The sequence below is a fragment of the Dromiciops gliroides genome, chromosome 5, assembly GCF_019393635.1.
Source record: "Dromiciops gliroides isolate mDroGli1 chromosome 5, mDroGli1.pri, whole genome shotgun sequence".
NCBI lineage: Eukaryota > Metazoa > Chordata > Mammalia > Microbiotheria > Microbiotheriidae > Dromiciops > Dromiciops gliroides.
The window spans coordinates 117,524,656-117,548,120 of record NC_057865.1 but is presented as its reverse complement, the minus strand read 5'-3'; the positions used below and the strand labels follow the sequence as shown (position 1 = coordinate 117,548,120).

The window sequence follows — 23,465 nt, the reverse complement described above, 5'->3', positions numbered from 1 at the left end:
CCTCAGCCTCCCTAGAAGCAAGGAGAGATAACAGGCACGGGTCACCATGCTCAGCTCTTCATTTCATTCCTCCCCTCTTCCCCCTTATTTACTTTCCAGTAGTTGTTAAACTTTATTTGGTGTTTCAATAGTTGTCACAATCTCTACAGGTCTCACAGAATACTTACAAACTGTACGAATCCCTTACAGACTCACTTTCCCCACTCTAATCCATCAGGCTGCCTCTCTGGTTCTTGGGATGAAATGAGCTCCAATTCTAAGAGCCTCACCAGAAGTGATCTGTCCACCACAGCATCCAATCACTCGCTTATAATTTTACAAGAATCTATTGACAAAGGGATAGGCTTGGGATGATGTTTAGGATTTACCTTTCATCTTGAGGAACACTATAAAATGCTTCACTTTTAGGCTGCAAGCTTAACTCTTCTCCTTTTCCAGGTAGGGACAAGGAAAGTCAAATACGGCCATAGAAGTATGAGAAAGAACACTTGCCTAAAGTCATGGGTGCCAGTCTAGTGCCCCATCCACAGTCCTCCCCACTTCTTACCTAAATATCATTGCCAGACGATCTAAGAACACAGTGGGGTCTGAGGAAATGCCATTGCTGGGCTCTTGAGATAGCAGCTAAGGAAAGAACAAGTTAAAACACAGTTAACACCATACCCAGACCCACCTTCTAAATCAAATAGACTACCTTAAACAAAGTTCTGTCTAGGTTTTCTTTTTTTTTTTGATCTTCCTATAGTATCTAGTATAGTAAATCTAAATCAGTGCTAACAGGCCCTCATCACTTGCATGTCATCGCTTGGAATGGGATTAAGAAAACTGGGGGAAAATATTTCATGATCTAAGAAACCTGTGGTTTTAATCTGCTGCATCATTACAGATCAATTACTGAAACAGAAAATCAAGAGGTCTTGGCCCTCATCTTTTTTATTCTAAGACGATAATGACAATAATAATGGGTGCCGTTTATGGCTACAAAACACTTTCTATACATTGCATCATTTAATTATTACCATAACTCCATGAGAGATACAAATAACACCCCCTTTTTACAGATAAGAAAACGGAAACTCACCCAGGGTTTTATAGCTAGAAAGTAGCAGGCCTAGAACTTGAACTCTTAAATTCAGGGAACTTCCCACTTCTGAGACTGAGCTGTCTCCTCGTGATTCTTTAATACACCAAGGGAGGCCTGGGCGGCTACCTCAATAACAGAAATGGGAAGACATCTGAAACAGTCTCACCTTTTTCAATGCCATGACCTGAACTGCACACAGCTCACTGAAGCATTCAGCAATTTTTTCTAAGGGTAATCTGGCTAGGACCAGGGCTGTCCCTAGAGAGCAAAGAAACAAACATGGGAATTGAAGAAGCAAACAAACCACCCACCATGCTCAAGTACAAGAGTTCCTGGGCTGGAATGATAGGACAGAGGTATAGCTAGCTCTTGCCTGTTGGGACTGTCCACTGTCCTGACCCTAAGTTTAGAAAAACGATTTTGTTCCTTGTGTTTTGTTTTCCTTTATGTGGCTCAGGAGAACATACATACCATTGCCAACTCTGAATATTAAGTTTATGATTCTCAACAACCCCATGAAAGACCCCCAGCACATTTCTCCCTTCTTCCGAAAGTATCTTTTTTCCCTCCTTCAAAAGATCTTTTGAACACATAATTCCAGTAAAAAGTCCACTCCCAAAGCTGCTTTCTTCATAAGTCATTAATTTTCAGTGAACAATCACCACTTAGCAAATGACTACTCCATACAAAACACTGCACTAGACTTCACAAGGGATAGAAAAACATGGAAAATGTGCTCTCTCTCCTCAAAGAGTTTTTCTCACTTGATATGGGGGATATGATGCATATATGGAACAGGAGAGTGCTGGCACAGTGAACTCCCAGGGGAAGAAATTCTCTCTACGAACAAAAGCTGGCATTTTCTTAGCAATTTACAGACAGAGAGTTGCCAGAAAGACTGAGAGGTTAAAATGCCTTGTCCAGAGTCACACGACCAGTATGTCTGAGGGGTGAGATTTGAACTCAAGCCCTCTTCATTTTGAGATGACTATGTTACCTTTCTGTGGAATACTATACAGTACGTATATCACTCTAATATGAAATAATACCTATGAGCATAAGAATGGAACAAGTACTTGGAAAAACTGCAAGACGGAAAGATCATTTCTAACTATGGAAAGGAAAATACAAAGGCTTCATTAAGGATAATGCCTTTGAGGTTTTAAAAGGGAGATGGGAATTTTTTTGCTAGACCTCAAAGGACAGTAAAGATTTTAGAAAAGGCAAGGAGACTAAAAGAAGGGGGAAAGAGCATTTCATGTATAAGGTGTAGGTGAGCCAACGTTTCAAGGTTCATCTATGCTGGAAAGGGAAGTTTAAAAAGGAAAGAAAAAGGAGGAATGTGCCACTGTTAATCTTCATTTTGCTCTGGTGAGTTTTGTGTTAACAAGTCCACAGATCCCTCCCATAGCTGCCCAGTGTAGAAGATATTTAGGAGGGCATCATTAAACAGAAAGAACATAGGTGGCCCCATGACCTTTTGGGATAAGTACCCTTCCCCCTTCCCCACTTCACAGTTAAGTTTCATTTAAGCTGCACAGAATCTACCTAAGATTATGAAAGCTGTTTTCCTACTCAATGATACCAATGTCATGGCTGGCTATTTCTATGACAATACCAAGGGCATCTGGAATAACCCTATTATCTGTGGAATCTTTTAATAGTCGTCAATAGTAGCCTGTATTGGAGCACACTAGGCCTTGACATGGCTTGATCATAAAGTGCCTGAGTAAGTAACCTGCTTCAATCAGTTTTATTTTATTTTAATTTTTTGTGGGGTAATGAGGGTTAAGTGACTTGCCCAGGGTCACACAGCTAGTAAGTGTCAAGTGTCTGAGGTCAGATTTGAACTCTGGTCCTCCTGAATCCAGGGCCAGTGCTTTATTCACTGTACCACCTAGCTGCCCCCAACTTGCTTCAATCAGAACTAATTTAGTCTTTGCAGCCCTTTGGAGTATTGTCTACACATTCTTGCTTATTGAGTTTTCAAGCAATTTCAGACAGGTTTGTTTGATGAAGAATCATGACATACTATCTTTCCATACACCTGACAATCTAATGTCACATGAGGAAAACTTGGGGAGTAGGGCTCTGAACTCTACCAAGCTGGGTGGTTGGCAACTCAGCAACAAAAAGCAAGAGTAGAACTAATGAAACTTAGAGGGAAGATGGCTGACAGAATGGGAGGGAACCACTCAGCTCTCATATGCTTATTCCAGCAAAAACCATGCAGTTCACATCAGACTGAAAGATTGTTTGGAAATCCAATGAGAAACTACAGTGACTTCTTCCCCCAAGAAGTGTACAAAGTCAATCAGAAGCCTTCAGGTGATAAGAAAAAAGGGATGTATCTTCCAATACAGCAAGCACCAAATAGGACCACAGACTGAATTCTGAGTCCCAGAATACTCTTGTCAGAAAATCTAGTAGTTCTTCTCTTCAAAGACCCACTGGAGGGTAGGGGAAGAGACACCTAGCAACTGGTCAATGCAAAACCCCAGATGATTCTGGGGGAGAATAAACAGGGTTACCCACCATATCCAAATCACCACAAAGAAGCAGAAACCTGGCTCTGGTCCTGGCACAAAGCCCCCCAGTCTAGAACTAAAACTGGGGAGATGAGTAAGTCAAATATTACCCAAGATCAAAAATGACTAAATCTAAAGTTCCAAAAAAAGAATTAAGTACAAGTGCAAGCACAGAATCAAAGGAAAAAGAATTTTCCGCTACTAGGGAAAAAAGGTAAAGCAAGAGATTAAAAAGTTAAATAAAAGTTCCTGGAATTAGGGGGGGGGGGGGGGGGAAGCTTTAAAGAAAGAATGGTAAACCTTACCCAAGAAATAGACTCTCTGAAAACAAAAGTGGAACAGAAATAGCAATTAATGACTGAGACAAGCAAGAAAAATTTGAACAAAATCAAAACACTGAAAAAAATGGAAGAAAGGAGGGCAAGGTAGCTGATATTTAAAAAAAAAACATTTGACATGAAAAACAGATAAAAGAGAAATTGAAATAATCACTGAACTTCTTGGATACTCAAGTAATTAAAAAAAAAAGTCTGGAGATGCTATATTTCAAGAAATTATAAATCAAAATGACCCAGAACTCTTAGAACCAGAAGGTAAAGATAGAAAGAATCCACCAATCACTGCCTGAAAGAAACACCAATAAGGAAAGTCCTAGGAACATTATAGCCAACCCCCAAAACTTCCATATTAAAAAAAAATAATAATCCTGTAAGCATCCAGAAACAAACAGTTCAAGTACCATGAAACTAGTCAAGATCACATAAGCCCTAGCTGACAATTTATCTGAAGGAGAACTTTGAATATGATATTCCCAAAAAGCAAAAGACAGACTTACAACCCAGAAAAACTTAACCTAAGAAGCTGAGCATAATAATACTATAGAGAGAAAAATGGATCTCTAATGGAAAAGAGGATTTCCAAGCACTTCTGATGAAAAGACCAGAGCTGAGAAAAAACTCTGAAATACAACACAAGAGGACAGAGAAACCTAGAAAGAAAAGTTTATTTGAGCAACTGAAAGGAGCTGATGATGTTGAAGAATAAGGAGGGCAAAAGAAGCGGGGCAGCTACATGGCACAGTGGATAAAGCACTGGCCCTGGATTCAGGAGGACCTGAGTTCAAATCCAGCCGCAGACACTTGACGCTTACTAGCTGTGTGACCCTGGGCAAGTCACTTAACCCTCACTGCCACACCAAAAAAAAAAAAGAAAAGAAAAGAAAAGAAAAAAAAGAGGCATGCCATCCACCTCCTCTCAGAGACATGATGGATATCAAGTGCACAGGTATATTTTTGGACATGGCCACTGTGTGGATTCATTTTCCTTAACTGTGCTTATTTGTTATAAGGGGGTTTTTGCCCCCTTTCAGGAGATTGGGAGGGGGGTAGCAACAGTAATGCTCCCCCCCAAAGAAGGCATTTGTAATATTTTCAAAAATGCATAGCATAGAAGGGGGTTCAGAGGAAAGCACAAACAGAATCACTTTGAAGGAAATGCTCACAGTTTATTAATAAATACTTCCTAATTCTATATCCCTTTTTAATGTGTTATTTTGCAATTGCTGGTATTCTTTCATCTGTATTTAGTATTGTTCCCAATCTGACTGAACAGTTACTATCTTCTACTATGTTTGTTTAATTCCCTCCCCCCCACCCCAATCCTGCCTGTACTGAAATAGCCCGCATGTGTGTGTGTGTTTTATACACAGGAATGAATGGACCCAACAATGTACACCACCCAAAGCACATACCCCTCTGAGCTAATAAACCTTCTTCACAATGACAACTGCAATACTACAAGTGGTACAAAAGCTATGACATCATCCCAGAGGAATGGCTCAGAAAAAAAAAACCAAAACCCTGTTACTAATAATGCAGTAAAGTAGTAAGTACCTTTCAGTAAGCCCACAGCAGCTTCTGGAGACAGCATGAAGGAGTCAAGGGAGCGGGCAATTTCTAGCAGTCCATTAAAGTGCTGAGCCATGTGGTCCCGGCAGACTGAGCAGATGTTGTGAATGGCTTTGGCAGCAGCAGAGGCCAGGGGCTTCTCACACAGGCCTTTCATCAAGTAGCCCAACACAGGGTCTGATAACAGAAGGCAGAAATCTGAATACTAAGAAAAGGTATAGATTGCATGAGAAAGTTTGCAGGAAACAACTACTTATTCTGGCACCTGAGATTAGAATTCTGACAATTTCGTTGGGTCTTAGTCTTTTCACCTGTAAAATGAAGACAGTAACACTGTACTATCCAGCCCCAGAGGGTTGTGTTGTTAGGAAAACTCTCTGTAAACCTTAAAGTCCTTGCCAAATGTGAATTATTGTTACTATTATGCTAGGGAATATCTCAAACAATAAGACTGAGATCGTCTAAGGAGCATACAAACATAGACCACCACAATCACATTGTTCAAGTCATTGAGTTATATGGTAGAAACAAAAACAACAAACAGGTTCGTACTATGGTAACTCTCAAAGGGTAAAGAATGCCTAGGTCCCTGTCTCAATGCCTAGCAAAGTACTCTGCACAGCATCTAGCAGGAAGGGAAAGAAGGAAAGGACTAAAGCCAGGAACTAAACACTCAAAGAACCTTTAAGTTGTCTAGTCCAATCCCCTCACTTTATAGAGAAGAAATTAAGTCACAGGGAGGGCGGGTCATCCAAGGCCAAAAGGGTGTAAGGAAGAGAAGTCACATATGATGCCAGATCTTGCAGCCCCCGAGATCCAGTGCTCCTTCCATGATCCCACACTTTGTGAACCTAACAAGAAGCTGTAAAAGCTTCCTGTGAGGGAGGTCTGTATCAGTATGTTTGCAGAACAGATAAAGTGAATTTCTGTACAAATCTTTTTTCCCCTTCCCATCTTTACAAAACCAGGTGTGTTTAACAGAAAAAGCCCCTGGGCTCACGCTGACAAGTTCATGAGGAAAGGTTATGATGGCAACCAGATCTGTAATCTGCTTGAGTGCCAAGTCAAAGTCTACAGCGTTCTCAGATATGCACCTCAACTGCCATCAACCTAGCCCAGATCTTCATCACCACAGGCCAGACGACTGTGATAATCTCTGGTCTCTCCCCACCACAAGGGTCTATACTTTGAATATTCCCCAAGTTTCGCTTTAAATCATGCCACTACTCTACTGGATAACCTAGAGTTCCCTTCAAATTCCCATCAAAGTCAAGAAAGTTCTACTGTTTCTAACATCTACCACTCTGCTCCAAAAAGATGGTCTCTTCTCTAGTCAGGGAAGTCTCCTTAGCCCAGCCCCAAGTCTATGTTCTGTCCTATGTCCATCCCCCAGCCAATGGTCCTGGGCCCAGAAAGCCCTCTTCTGCTTTCACTCCCAAGTCAATGTTTGTCTACCCATCTTTTATGAACCAGTTAAAAACCTACTGATTCCCTATAAGTTTTTCTGATGAGTCCTATTCTTCAATAATCTTTGCTTTCTCTAAATTCCTATATTTATGATCTTCACCACACAGTATAGAAGCTGATTATATAACAACAGTGGCTCACATTTTTACAGCGCCTTTTCAGCTTTATAAAACTTCCATTCAACAATTCTATGAAGCAGGTCCTGTACTCCCATTTTTAGAGATGATGACATTGAGGATCAGGGAGGCTAAGTGACTTGCCCACAGTCTTATCAAAAGAGCCAGAATTCAAACCTGTGAGAAAATAATGGGATTTGGCAGATACCCAGGGGCCCCACCTGGAGACTGATCTGAAACTGATTGAATTGGGTGAGACTGACTAAGAACCTACTTAAGGTTGATTAAATCAAGACCACACCTGGCAGGCCCTGAGTGGGGGTGTTGTTCTCAGAGGCTGTGGACTACCAACATCAACAGGAGACCACCCTCAACCAATCAGCTTGAAGGATGGCCCCTTCTGGGGTGGGAGACAGGAAGTAGGAAGGGAGGCTGGCTCCCTAGCTCCGGCCTCTTTCCTTCCAGAACCTCGGGCTGGTGGCTGAGGGAAGGAGAAGAAGGAGTCCATTCTGAACCCTAGGGTAGATAGGCTTTGGCTATCTTTCTGAACTCCATTTGTTCTATCTTTACTAATTTCTAATATACTTTAATAAATGCTTACGGCCCAAACACTGTTGCTGAAGTTTTAAATTTATAAGTAAATCCTAGCTAGTTTTCACTCACACTAGGGGGCAGGTAAGGACATACACATTAGATTTTACTCATCACAAACTCATCTTCCTCATCTAAGACCTGTATTCTCTCCAAGTGTCCTGCTACCTCTCTATTATCTCATTTTCTTTAGCTTGTTTTAAGTTTGGGGTCACCTAATAACTAAAAGCTCTTCTAGAACAAGATGATTTATCCCTTCCAATTTGATGATACTTCTCTATTCCTCTATGCCCTGAGGAATTCTTGGCATACTGAGTCTCTAATGTTTACAATTCACTTTCCCCACCATTTTACCCTTGGTTTTTACCACACCTTTCACCATTAGCTACCCCTCACACTCCATGGGAATCATTTAATTGCTAGCGTAGCTGGGTCCCTTGACTCCACACACTGAGCTCTCAGCACTTTGCTTCCCCCCTCCGTCTGGATATTCAGGATGTCTAACAGATCTGAGCTGTGATTTCTTACTTTGTCATTAGCATAACCATCTAACATATGGTGTACTGAAGTTCAGTGTTTCAGGGTCTGTAAAATTATAAAGTTTTCAGTTGATTTCATAAGTTTGAAATTATATATGTCTGGTTTACTTAAAATAACAACATGATGCCAAATAGATGCGAAAATCATGTATTTAAAGTCACATGAGTAAAAGTCAAACTATGACCAAGTAAAAGAGGGCTGGGCCACTATAACTGATTATTAAGGACTGCTTCAATAAATACTTCTCAGTAACCCCAAAACAAACTCTAAAAGAAGAGGGATAAACTGAGGTAACAGGAAGCCTCTAATAGCTTAGGAATGATGAAACAACTTGATTTTCATGTCTAATATTCATTCAATTAAAAAAAGAGGGGTACGGGGCAGCTAGGTGGCGCAGTGGATAGAGCACTGGCCCTGGATTCAGGAGGACCTGAGTTCAAATCCAGCCTTAGACATTTGACACTTACTAGCTGTGTGACCCTGGGCAAGTCACTTAACCCCAATTGCCTCACCAAAAAAAAAAAAGAGGGGTACAGATGACATAGTGAACATAACAGGAATCTGAAAACCTGAGGTTCTTAGCCTCAGCTCTGCCACTAACTAGCAAAGGATTTGAGTGACCCTGGACAAGTCACTTAAAATCTCTGGGCCTAAATTTCCTGAAATGAAAAATGAATAGATTGGACCAGATGATCTCCAAAGCCATTTTCAAGTCTAAAATTCTATATGGTTTTTATTTTATCTTTAAAAACCAATCAGGTCTAAAGATATGAAAAACAAATCCAGAACCCACAAAACTTATCAGTTTCTTCAAATATATGCTTGTTTAGATTCTGACATAACACTTTAAATAGGGGGTTTCTTTAGCATTGAAAATCTCGTCCTTAGTTCTAACAAATGAGCTACTATTAAATTTAACACACATCCTACACTAACATAATATAATATCAATTCTTGTGTTCCAGAAGTTTTAGTAGCAGGATGTTTCCTAGTTCAGAAAAGATCCTCCTTTTTAAGTCTGTAAACATTCAACTGTTTAGAAGGCTGACTATACTTACTTTGATGACAACACAACTTCTCTCTCCTAAGAACCTGCCACCTTTAAAAAAGAAAAAGGCAGAACCAGAGAGAGCCTCACATTAATGATCTCAGACTCACCAAGAAATTGGGGGTTTCGATCAACTACTTCACTCATCTCTCCCACTAGCTCAATGCTAGTGTAGCGAACAGCTGTGTGTACAGTCTCTGGGAGACGGACAACTCCTTCTAGGACCTCCACGAGTGTTGGGTTATTTTCTCTGAGAACAAAAGGGAAAATTTTCACCGTTACTGCATTGAGAGGTGGTATCCTGCTCAAACAATAGGCAGTAAGAACACCCATCATCTCTCTAATGAGCTGCTGACAACGGAGAGACAAACTAGACTGAAGTGTTTGTCACTGGATGTTAGGGTTTCCTAAATCTTTCTGAAGGAAGAACTGCAATGAAAGCTGTTTTTGCTCTTGGAACAGCATTCTTCTTGTTCGTTCTATTTGTTCTTGACAGAGTACCTAAAAACGCCACCCTCACAAAAACTAAATTGAGGCCCTTTGAATAGAAGATGTAGGTAATTACTATGATAAAAGACCTTTTTAAGCTTATCTCAGAAATATTTCTTTAGTAGAGATCGTCTATTATTTGGTACTGAGAATTTTAAGTGCTAAGAGGCATGAGAAGTCCACCTTTGCTTCCTGCCTCAGATAAGAGGAAAGAAAACAGATTAAATGGACAGGCTCTGAAATGGTACCCCATGCATGGTCTGTTACCAAGTTCATGAAGTCCTCTGGATTAAGGAGATAAAGGCAAGTAGACATCAGACCCAAAAGTAAAAGAAACTTTTAGAAAGTTTATTTAATCTAATATAGAAATATGTTTTACACAATTGCACATATTTAACCTACATCAAATTGTTTACTGTCTTAAAAAGGGGGGAAATGGATGGGGGTGGATTTTAGAACTCAAAATATTTTTTAAATGAATGTTAAAAATTGTCTTTACATGTAATTGGGAACAATTAAGATACTATTTTAAAAAAAGAATTTATTTAACCACAAAACTATCATTTTTCAATTCTGTTAATACACCAAATTAAACAAGTTCATTTCCTGTTGATAATACTGTAAAATTCATTCTTTTTATGTAGAAAGAGATAAGAGTTGGAAACAAAAGTTGATCAGGATGCAGCTGTAAGAAAATTTTAATTCAGAATCCACATTTTCAATGATCTCCTTCGTTCTCCTAGGGAACAAAGCTTAGTTTCTGATAACCACTGACATTTATATGGTGCTTTGAAAGTAACAAAGCATTTTCTCCAAAAGAAACCCAATGGATTAGGCCACACAAATACTGTTTTTCTCATTTTACAGATGAATCATGTGAGACTGAGAAGTTAATGACTTGCCCATAGTCAAACAATGAATACACGCCAAAGCCAGCATTCAACAATTCAGCATTTCTATTATGCCACAGTGCCTTATAATTCTGAAGCTCCAAACCCACCTATCCCATCAAATCAACAGTTAGCAAATAATAAGTGAAAGAACAACAACAATGACTTCTACTTATCTTCCTAAAATACAATCAAAGCTCCTATCAAGAGAGGCTTCTAAATGGATCAAAACATACAAGTTAGTCTTTTTGAACCAAAAACCCAACAACTAAAATAACCAAACCCTACTACTTAAAGTCCTTCTAAATGACAATATTCACTTTAAAGTCCAGTTTTCTATGTGCCATATATATAGCAAACTGCAGATGTTAATCAAATTCTGAAAAGTAGCCATGAATAAAGGTCTTTATCTTTACAGATATCTGTACTCTTTTACCATGCACAGTCCTAGGAAGAGATAATCAAATAGAGAAAGTTGATCTCAATACAAGGCAAGTTCAAGACATCTTTACTTTCTCTCTTCCATCCTAACAATACAACCACAAAGAGTCAGTAACCAGAGTATTTAGACTCATTTGACAGACGGGTTGCTAAATAATAAAAGCAAATCAGTGGCTGAGTTAGGACAATGACCAAGTTTTATGACTTTCTCATGAGATCTTGTTCAGGCAAGCTCAACAATTTACCACATCATCAAAATAGTTTATCATCCTAGGAAGCAAATTAATATTTATAGTAAACAATGAGGGAAAAATAACCTTTATTTAACTAAAGAAGGTGAGATGGCCTAGTATACCCAATTTTACTGGGGAAATGGATACTAAGGATGTAAGTGCTGTTATATAAGATAAAGAGGCAAAGAAGAAAATGGTGAGTTGCTATTCATATGCAGAGCATTAGGAGTTTTCTGAAGACATATAAAGATAAAAGGAAAATCATGTGATTTCTATTCTCCTTCATTCAGAGGTTCCTGCAAAAAGCTTATAGATACTTACGGATCAACACTCTTGGCTATAGAGGCCATGATAAAGAGAACCGCTTCTGTCACCTCCCAGGGTGGGTTGCCTTCTTTCAGAGTAGAATACAACTAAAGAAGAGGAAAGATGAATCAGAGATCCACTTAAGGAAATAACAAAAGCTTTTTCCCCAAAAAAATATTAAATCTATAAAAATATACCTCATATACCTAACTCTTATTCATGAAGTCAAACAATCTGTTTAAGGGATCAGAATGTTCTTCTAATAACAAGAATGATATTCATAATTTCTCATCCTCATTTACTAGAATGTTTAAACTACTACTCTGTGATATGATATAAAATATATGAATATACTATTCCCTGTCCACTGTGTCTCTACAGTGACACTGTTATGATAAATAGGGTAAAGCATGGGCACCTTGGACTACTTGAAAGACTAGTACATCAAAGCTGTCTTCTACTGAGATCAGCCATCCCTATTTATTCATCTCTTCCAAGGATATGGCACGTAGTGAAAGAGTACAGATATCTGTAGAAACACAAGCCCTTATTGATAGTTTTCTGTGGTTATTCGGTTGTTTCATTTGTGTCCAACATTCCATGACTCCACTTTGAGTTTTCTTAGCAAAGATACTGGAGTGGTTGGCCACTTCCTTCTCCTGCTCATTTTATGGATGAGAACCTAAGGCAAACAGGGTTAAATGACTTGTCTAGGGGTCATACAGCTAGTGAGTGTCTGAGATCAGATCTGAACTCACAAAGATGAGAATTTCTGACTTTGGGTCCAACATTCTATCCACTATACCACCTTGCTATCCCCCATTCATGGCTCTTTTACAGATTTTGATGAATAACACCTAATCATATGTCAGACATTTGATTAATAATCATTGTTTGAACATAACATTTCTAATGCTATGGGAAAATAAGTATCTCTTTTGGGCTATTGAGGCCCTTTTTTTTTCTTTTTCTTTTTGCTGGGGCAATGAGGGTTAAGTGACTTGCCCAGGGTCACACAGCTAGTTAAGTGTCAAGTGTCTGAGGCTGGATTTGAACTCAGGTCCTACTGAATCCAAGGCCAGTGCTTTATCCACTGTGCCACCTAGCTGCCCCTCTGGAAAATAAGTATCTCATACAAGTGTCTTCTTGGGTAAGCAATTCTGATAGAACTAAGAAACTATAAGGTGAGGTTGATAAAAAGCACTCATATAAAATGCATATGATGTAAATGCTCAAAAGTTATTTATGTATTTGCTTAATATCTTATTCTGTTAAGTTTATCCATATTGTCTTAAAAGTATAAATTCTTGGAGGCCAAGAACCATATCTACCTGTAATGCTATATAAAACAATTACCAAAGGACCATATCCAACCAAGTAGTATCATGGAATTAAAGAGAAGGAGGGGGGGTGGCTAGGTGGCGCAGTGGATAAAGCACCGGCCCTGGATTCAGGAGTACCTGGGTTCAAATCCGGCCTCAGACACTTGACACTTACTAGCTGTGTGACCCTGGGCAAGTCACTTAGCCCCAACTGCCTCACAAAAAAAAAAAAAATTAAAAAAAAAAAGAGAGAGAAGGAGGGGACTCTAGGAGAAAAGATAGTACAAACCCTCCCATTTTACAGATTAGATTCAACTAGAATTCATAAACTCTTAAGGCATTTATACCTCCACCTCTGCCAGTGTCTGATACTAGATACATACAGTACATACTAGATTAAACGCTGAATTAGGATCTTGAGCTAGAATAACTAAGGTCAACAAATACTGCCCAGGATCATGAACAGAAGGTAACATAAAGGCAAGATTCATAACTCTCAATTCAATTTTTTTAATACCATGCTGCCCTTTAAGAGTGTACTGGACATGTATAACCCACATATAATTGCTTACCACCTCAAGGAAGGGGATGGGGAGGGAGGGAAGGAGGGATAAAATTTGGAACTGAAAACTATTTTAAAATGGGTATATTTTGCTGAGTATAGAATTAGAGGATTCCTAAGTGCTTATGACAGATGATGAAAAACTGAGCTCAAAGAAGTAGCATAATAGCCTGTCCCAAAAAGGAGAATACTTAATGCAAAGAAATTTTGGAGCAAAGTTATATGAAGCTAATTATACTGCAGCCTGATTCAATAATTCAAAGACTGTTTTATAAGTATTCCAGGTGACAAGGATGAATACAAGTATACCATTCATTTCTCATAAGTGAAAATGTCACCTGTCAGAAACATGGAATACTCATCTTCCAATTCAGGAGAACCATGTCTAGGATGCAATATGACTACTTGCTAACTAATACCAATAGTAATCTGTGAAAAGAAGAAGACACAAATGAAATTTCTAAGGGACACTGAAAGGCGGCAGATAATCGGGAAAGACCTTTTTATTTCTTAGATGCCAAGCCTCCTAGAGGTTCCATGGGCTTTTAGTAATCAGACATGACTTTGGCTTTTTGTCAAGGAATATCTTTCCCAAATGGTGACATGAAGCAGCTCCACTTTAATACTAAGTTAAACCACCCAGCCTTCAAGTGGTTTAAAGAAATACTGAAGACAGAATTGAGAAAGGGCAACTGCAAAGACACCACTAAACAATTCAAAGAAGCAACAAAACTGTCCAATGGACTCACCTGAGAGAAGCATTCCATAGATCCAACCAGGAAGATCAAGTCCTTCACCAAGTCAGACACTCTCATTCGAAACTCTCCAAAGTCATCAGTCTCTTCAGGGACCCCTTCCTAAAAGTTCAAAAGGGGAAGAATGGATGTTTCGTCTTACATCTCTAGAATCAAATCAAGGCAAAGCTATCATTTAAAAGCTTGGAATATAAGGATACTCACCAATCTTGGGGTTTATTTTTAGACAAACAAAGTCACAACAACCCAGCCTAACAACAGCTATTACTTCTATACTATACTAATTTCAGTTTGTATCTGTCAGATGAGAGACTGGGGAATCAGGGATAAGGAAGAGATAACCTTGGGGAAAGAATCTCCAAGATACAGAGGACAAGGATGTAAGACTAACAGGTTCTCTGAAACTTCAAGAATCAGTCCTTACCTTACATGAACTGATGCTGAGTGAGATGAGCAGAACCAGGAGAACATTATACACAGCATCAACAACATTGTGTGTTGATCAACTGTGATAGACTTGACTCTTCTCAGCAATACAATGGTCCAAGATAGTTCCAAGGGCCTCAAGATGGAAAACGCTCTCCAAATCCAGAAAAAAAACAACTATGGAATCTAGATGCAGTTTGAACCATACCATTTCTATTGGGGTTTTGTTTGTTTGTTTGTTTTTCCTTTTTGAGGCTTTCCCTTTTTGCTCTGCTTCTTCTTTTACAGCACGACTAATGCAGAAATATGTTTAATGTGATTGTACATATATAACCTATATCAGATTGCTGTCTTGGGGAGGGAGAGACAAAAATTTGAAACTAGAAATCTTATCAAAACAAACGTTGAAAACTATCTCTACATGTAACTGGAAAACAAAATACTTTTATGAAAGAATTAGTCCTTACAACCTGACACAAACTTTAGAGCTGGAAGAGACCTTAAGGATGGTCGATTGTTCCAACCTGTACATTTTATTTCTCCTAATTGTTTATAACCTTTCCCTCCTACCATCCCTCCCTTCTTAAAAAAAAAAAACAAAAAAAACGAACAACAAAACTTCTTAAGCCCCCATACAATAAACATATACTGTCCAGCAAAACAAATTCCCATATTAGCCAATTCCAGTGAAACACGCATGTTTCATTGTGGATTTTAAGTCCACTGTTTCTCTGGCAGGCAGTGGGTGGTTCATCTTCTGGACTAGTAGTTTAAATAATCAGAGTACTTAAGAATTCCAAGGCAGTTTTTCTATATAAAGTTATTGTGTAAATTGCTTTCCTAGTTCCACTCACTTAACTCTACATCAGTTCATAGACATCTCAGTTTCCACTGAGATCATTTCTTACAGTACAATCATATTCTATTCTATTTACAAACACCACAATTTGTTTAGCCATTCCCTAATAGGGGGGCACCACCTTACTTTCTAGCTCTTACAAAAAGAGCTGCTATGAATATTTTTGTAAATTGATCCTTTTTCTTTAATTTCTAAGGGGTATAGGCCTAGTAGTGGTATAATTAGATTAACATATACCCACAGTTTAGTTTATTTGGGGGCATGGTTCCAAATTATTTTCCAGATGGCCATGCCAATTCATAATTCCGATGGCAAAACATTAAAATGACTATTTTCCAAGGTCTCCTCCCCAGAAGATCTAAAATGATAGGCTAGCATTATTCCTTTAGGTCTGTTGCCATTTGGGGGCGGGGGGGGCCCCCCCGAGGGGCAATGGGGGTTAAGTGACTTGTCCAGGGTCACACAGCTAGTAAATGTCAAGTGTCTGAGGCCAGATTTGAACTCTGGTCCTCCTGAATCCAGAGCTGGTGCTTTATCCACTACGCCATCTAGATGTCCTGGGTATGTTGTTCTAATTTGTATTTCTCCATTATTGATGTGAAGCATTTTTTCAAATGGTTATTGACAGCTTGGAATTCTTCCTTTGAAAACTGCCTATTTATATTCTTTGATATTTTATCAAATGGAGAATGGTTCTTGTTCTTAAATTTTTAAACAGTTACACTATTTCTTAGAAATAAGATCTTTGTTGGGGAAACTTGTTGCATATTATCTCCTATTCCCTTCTATTATTAATTTGGTTTTGTTTATGCAAAAACTTTTCAATTTTATAAAATTAAAAATTGTCTGTTTTATATTTTGTGATCCTTTATAGTGTTTGTTCATTCATGAACTTCCCCTATCCATATATCTGAAAAGTAATCTCTCCCTTGCTCTTTTTTTTTTAGTGAGGCAATTGGGGTTAATTGACTTGCCCAGGGTCACACAGCTAGTTAAGTATTAAGTGTCTGAAGCCGGATTTGAACTCAGGTACTCCTGATTCCAGGGCCGGTACTCTACCCACTGTGCCATCTAGCTGCCCCTCCCTTGCTCTTCTAATCTACTTATGATGTCACCTTTTATGTCTTAAGTCACATCTCCATTTAGAGTTTAGCCTGGCACACAGTGTAAGATGTTAATTTACAACCAATTTCTGCTAAATTGTTTTCTAGTTTTCTTAGCAGTTTCCTCCCAAAATTGTGGGACCAAACCCAATAACTGGGGTCTTTGGGTTTATCAGAATACTGTTCTCCTTTATTTGCTTGTTTCTGTATGTTGTTTACCCAATCTATGTCACTGATCAACCCCTTTATTTTTTACCCAAATTATTAAATAATCACTGCTCTGTAGTACAGTGTGTTGAGAGCTGCTTCCTTGCCACTTCCCCATTACCACCACCCCATTATTATTCTTAAGATTCTTGACTCTTTGTTCCTCCATATGAATTTTATTTTTGTCTCACTCTAGGAAATGATCCTTAGGTAGTTTAACTGGCATTGCACTGAATAATTAAATTAATGTAGGAAGTATTGTCATTTTTATATTGGCTTGACCTACCCATGAGCAATTGGATACTTCTCCAATTATTTCTGCCAAGAGTACTCTATAGTTAGATTTATATAGTTCCTAGATGTATTTTGGTAGATAAATTCCTAAATAGCTTAAAATTTCTTTAGTTATTTTGAATGGAAGCACTTTTTCTAGCTTATCCTGCTGGGTTTTGCTAGTAACATACAGGAATTCTGGTGATTTATGTGGATTTGTTTTATATCCAGCAACTTTGCTAACTTTATAAATTATTTCAATTAATTTTTTAGTTGATTCTTTAGTGTCTTCTAAATAAAACACCATATCATCTCAAAAAGCAGTTAATTTTGTTTGCTTATTCCCTAAACTTTCTCCATTACATGTAATGTTTGCTCTTGGTTTTAGACAGATATATTTACAATATTAAATAAAGGTATTCATATGCTTTCTAAGTTTTTTTTGACAAGAACAGGTGTTGGGTTTTGTCAAAAGTCTTTTTGATATCTATTGATTCAAGCATGATTTTTATCAGTTATGTTATTAACATGATTTATAATATTTATATTCTTCACGTTGGACCTGGTGTAAATGCAACCTGGCTATAGTGTATAATTTTTCTAATATTTTGTGGTAGCTTATTTGTTAATGTTTTATTTTAAATTGTGCAAATGTTCACTAGAGATATTGGCCTATAATTTTCTTCCTCTGCTTTGTCTCATCCTGATTTATGTATCAAAGTCCATCATGTCATAGAAAGAATGAGAGGGTACCTTCTTTCCCTATTATTGAAAACAATTTATAAAGCAGGCCTGAGAAATAAAGTGACTTAATTGTCCCATAGCTAAACAATGACAAAATTGGGGTTTACCCACTCCTATTCTGGCTCCCTTTCCACTATACTAAACTGCCTCTTGCAAGAGGCAGGAGACTTTCATTATTGTTTCTGAAGTGACCTACCTCTAGTCCTTCTAGTCCCTTCTCAAAACTCTACTTTCTTAAATCAAGATCTTCTAACCTTACCCTCATAAAGGCAACAAGTACCAAGGGGAAAAAAAATGAAGTTGATAAAACACTGAAAAACAAAAACAAAAACAAAAAACAAACAAAATACCCAACAGCAAGAGAAAGCAGTTGTCTGCTGCCTATGATTACTTTTTCATCATTATATGTGTTGTCTTCAGTAGGTATTTAACAATTCTGGAAGAATTATGGGGTGGCTCAAGTTATTTCTAGGTAAAGAAGAAAAGTGTTGCAGGAGAACAAGACTGAGAATCAGATCTGGATACTAGTTACTGTTTACTTTAACTATGTAACCTAGAAAAAAGCTATTTACTCTGTATTTTTTCATCTCAAAGCATTCTTGGCTTTAAAATTTTTAAATGACACCTGAAAACCTTAAGTAAGGTTTAGGCCAGTAAAGGCTAGTTTCAATGTTAGATTTCAAGTCCAATTTGATCAGATTTGATTTGATTTGATTTGATTTGGCTATTTCTTAGACCATTCTGACCACTAAGACTAAGGAAAAGAAACAATGTATTCAAGACACTGAAGGTCCTATAATGAGAGCCAGAAGTCCCTGCAGAACCATAATCAGCTTCAGAAAATTGTGAGGAGAAAAAAAGAAAATTGTGTGGAGTCCTAGGAAAAAAATTCAAAGAGGAAAATAAGAGCAAGCTTGATTGAGGTAGTACTCACATAAGCAAAGAGGTTGGTATATCAGTGTTTGAAAAAATTCTCAAGAAACAATTCTTCGAATCCATTTGACTGCCTACGATCTTTCTTCTAGGCTAAGGAGCTGGCTAAGGAGCCTTTATTATACCTTCTTCAGGCTCTTTACTGAGAGAAGTGGAGTAACAGGAAACCCAGGAATGCTATTGCCTTTGTACTCCAATCTCTAGGCCCTTCTCACACCTTCATAACAAAAAAGAAATACAAGAATGGGAGTTGGAAATAGAAGGAAAAAAACCTTACATGGTCTGGTTCCAGTTGACAGTGTCTAGCCAAGGCATGGAGCAAACGCTGAATATAAGCTTTGAAAATGCTATGAATAACGGCATCATCTGTTTTGTACAAATGCTCCCCTAGTCGGTACCAAAAGTTAAAGGATATTTCCACCACCTATTAAACAAAAAGAGTGAAAAAGGTTATTAGGATACTGTAGATCTGAGAAAATAAGTAAGGTGACAGATAGTATGGCATTTCTTGGGGATTTAGAGAATAAGACACGGTTGGCTTCTAAGGAGCAAGATATGAAATAAATCTATCTTATATTTCATTTAGATTAAAAATGAATATAAAATTTATTAAAGGCAATTCCACTCCAAAATCCCAAATGGGAAAGCTCCATTTTATTAGGAGCACATAGAGAAAAAAGTACTTGTGAGAGAAATGAGTGACAGAAGGAAGCAACTCAATTCCTATAACATTCATATTATATACCATAATACACAAGAACAAAAGCCATTCCCAAAAGATAAATGGTCATTGGATAAGAACAACTGTCAAAAGAATTCAAACCTATCATCCACATGAAAGAATCCTCCAAATTCACTATTAAGAGAAATGTAATCAAAACAACTCACACCAAGGCAAACCAGATTATATAAAAAGAATGAATGTCCATACCCTTTGACCAGAACTTGTTTAGCCATTACCCAATACATGGACATAAAATTTATTTCTTTTACTATAGAAAGAACTGATATTATCAGTGAAATCAAGTTCTGTATGAAATGGAATATTGCTGTACTGTAAAAAACAATGAATAATATGAATACATGGGAAAGTTTATATGAACTGATGCAAAATGAAAAGGTCAGGACCAAGAAAAAAACAAAACACTACAACAATGTAAAAGGAAAGAACAATAACAAAATACTTGCAAATGAATGCTGTAAATCATAATGGCCGTGGGGCAACTAGGTGGTGCAGTGGATAAAGCACTGGCCCTGGATTCAGGAGGACCTGAGTTCAAATCTGGCCTCAAACACTTGACACTAGCTGTGTGATCCCAAGCAAGTCACTTAACCCTCACTGCCCCAACAAAAAACAAAAACAAAAACAAAAAATAAACAAATCATAATGGCCAAGCCAGGCCCCCAAGAAATATTAGAGGACACTTTCCTTCCTTCTGTACAGAGGTAAGTAACTATGGGTGTGGAACAATGAATACAGGGTCAGGCTTTTTCAAAGGATAGATTATCTTGCTAAATTGTTTTTTTTTTTAATCTTTTTTATTCTCTGGGAGATGGAAAGGGAGTAATACATTGGGAAGTTTAAGTAATATAAAAAAACAAAAGCTATCAATACATGTTTTCCCCCAAGTAAAAGCCACTTTCCAGCATTATTTATCACCTACCCTCAAAAGCAACAGACAAGGTCACTTCAGGCCCAAAATTCCAGTTGGGATCCTGTTGGGCTCTCAGTATGTAGAGAATGAATGTAAATGTTAAAATGAATCACCCTAGTAGCAGCTTATCCACAAACCACTGAAGATGGCTTTCTTTTTTTTTCTTGGGGGTGGGGAGGGGGGCGGAGACCGTGCAGCAATGAGGGTTTAGTGACTTGCCCAAGGTCATATAGCTAGTAAGTGTCAGATGTCTGAGCCTGAATTTGAACTCAGGTCCTCCTCAATCCAGGGCTGGTGCTTTATCCACTGTGCCACCTAGCTGTCCCCAAGGATGGCTTTCTAAGAAGATCTGGGATTCTGAAGTTAGGAAAAACAATGTGCAAAGGGAGAAATTTACAAAATCTACACAAAAGCTTCCTAATATCGTTTCCTATATCAGATTCAAGTCAACAAACATTTATTAAGGGCCTATTGTACACAAGGCCCTGTGTTCAGTACTATGATGGGCTTTATGGTGAGGAAGAGGTGGGAAAAGAGAGAAGAGAAGAATACATATATAAAAGGTAAGTAAATACAAGACAATTTGCAGAGGGAAGAATCACTAGCAACTGGAGAAAGCTTTCCCAAGGAAGTGGCACTGGAGTTAAGTTTTAAAGGGGGGGGGGGCGCAGCTAGGTGGCACAGTGGATAAAGCACTGGCCCTAGATTCAGGAGGACCTGAGTTCAAATCCAGCCTCAGACACTTGACATCTACTAGCAGTGTGACCCTGGGCAAGTCACTTAACCCCCACTGCCGCCCCCCCCCCCCCCCCAAAGGAAGTCAGGGATTCAAAGAGGTGGAGATCAAGAAGGAGTAGGGTCTAGGCAGGAAGACAGGAGATGGAATGTCAAATTTGGGAAAGAGATGGCAAGCCAGTTCTACTTAGGAATTGAGAGTGCAATAAGGAGAGTAACATGAAATAAGTAAAGAAAGGTAGGAAGAAACCAAATTGTAAAGACTTTAAAAGACAAGTTTGAGGAGTTTATACAGGGTGTCTCACCCTACTCCTGCTTTGGCCCAGCTTCCTAAGGTGTCTACTAGACACCCCTGCCGGGATATATTATAGACTTCTCAAAATCAATATCCAAAACAGACCTTGTTATGTTTTCCCCTTATTATGTTTTCTTGTGGATTCTACCTCTATAACATGTAATATGTAATATCTGTAGCCCTTCTCTCCAGTCACATGACCACTATACTATTTCATTCATCGCTCCTCTTGCTTATACTGTTGTAACAGTCTCCTAATATTTTTTTCCCTGGTTTAGACAGTTTCCTCTTCCCAAATCATCTTCCATAAATCTGTCATAGTGATATTCCTAAAACATAGAGACATGGTACTTCTCTGACCAAAAATCTTTAGTGGCTTCCTTTTGCCTCTGGATTTTATACTGGGTATCCCGAAAATCTTAGTGCTGCTTTCAGCTTTAGTAGCAAGGACAACACCATGTTAATTCAGAGCCTATTTACAACAATCCAAAGAAGAGGTAATATGGGTTGAAATAGGATAACACCAATGTGATTAGTTAGAGAAGGTTACAAATATTAGAAAGATGTTGTAACGGTAGAATTAACAAAGATTAGGCAAATGTTTGAATGCAGAGGTTAAGGAAGAGGGAAACATCAAGGATGACTCTAGGTAAGTGAAAGGATAGTGATGTCTTTTTTGTGTGTGTGTGAGGCAATTGGGGTTAAGTGACTTGCCCAAGGTCACACAGCTAGTAATTGTTAAGTGTCTGAGGCCGGATTTGAACTTGGGCCCTCCTGAATCCAGGGCTGGTGCTCTATCCACTGCGCCATCTAGCTGCCCCAGGACAGTGATGTCTTCAACAGAAATATGAAGTCTGGAGAGGGGTTGAGGAAACATAACCAGGTCTATTTCAAACAGATTGTGTTTGTGAAGTCTACAGTATATTTAGGGAGAGGATGTCCAGTAGACATATAGGCAACTAGACTAAAGCAGGACTGGGATTCAGAAGAAATTAGGGCTGCGTATATTAATTCTGAAGTTATCTGTAGAGAGATTTAGCACTTAAAGAAATTTCTTTTAGAAGAACACAGTTTGGGGCAGCTGGGTGGTGTAGTGGATAAAGCACCAGCCTTGGATTCAGGAGGACCTGAGTTCAAATCCAGCCTCAGCCACTTGACACTTACTAGCTCTGTGACCCTAGGCAAGTCACTTTACCCTCATTGACCCACCAAAAAAAGAAGACGACAGTTGGAGTAAAGAAGTGTTTTCCAAAGCCAGAAATCAGAATATCCAACCACAGGAGACACCTACAATACTCTTGGGTATCTTAGAGACCTGTTTCAGCTCTTCATTTTGAAGTAGTGTGAACACCATGGCAGAGTTACCAAAGGAACTTCTTTAACACATAGATATGATTGAGCACAATTTTAATAAAAGTCAACTCGAGGAGCTGCAGAGTTTGGAAAGGATAACTTGTCAGTTGCTCAAAAGTTCACAGCTCAGACATTTTCCCTACCTCATACTGGGGGTGGCCAGCACAGATGAGGAGCAGTTCCAGCGTCCGGAGATCACCTAGCCCTTGGCCTGGAGTACAAACAATTTTTTCAAGAAATGTTTCACACAGTTCAGTGAAAACTCGGCAATAATTCAGAACCCTGTAGGAGAAAAGGAAATAAGAACAAAGTCATAAAGCAGGGGATGGATATTTATATACATAACTGACAAAAGTACTGAATATACAATTTTTCTACTCAAAAACTTTCAGGTTACAATTTCCTTATGTCAATACTGAACAAAAATATTTTAGAACCAAAGAGAAACAGGCTTCAATAACGTAAAAGAAATGGAAATAAGAGACCCCTTTGACTGAAGTTGAACTACTGTCTACATGTTATGTTATATAATATCCTTAACTACAGTCACCTCTGGTTACATTTTATACACAGGCCATGAGTACATCATAAAAAACTTGGGAC

The 23,465-nt window shown here is 38.4% G+C and overlaps 1 protein-coding gene across 1 annotated transcript in view; it reads right to left on the bottom strand.

The window, feature by feature from the left end:
• The window catches only part of TNPO3 (transportin 3), a 118,643-nt gene that overhangs the window by 24,694 nt on the left and 70,484 nt on the right, over positions 1-23,465 (bottom strand). Inside the window, exons 7-14 of the mRNA XM_043966571.1 lie at positions 23,006-23,144; positions 19,102-19,248; positions 14,274-14,381; positions 11,656-11,747; positions 9,392-9,531; positions 5,505-5,696; positions 1,251-1,342; positions 548-624 (exon numbers count right to left, since the gene is read on the bottom strand). Coding sequence (XP_043822506.1) covers positions 548-624; positions 1,251-1,342; positions 5,505-5,696; positions 9,392-9,531; positions 11,656-11,747; positions 14,274-14,381; positions 19,102-19,248; positions 23,006-23,144 — 987 coding nt within the window. The remainder of the gene's footprint in view (positions 1-547; positions 625-1,250; positions 1,343-5,504; positions 5,697-9,391; positions 9,532-11,655; positions 11,748-14,273; positions 14,382-19,101; positions 19,249-23,005; positions 23,145-23,465) is intronic.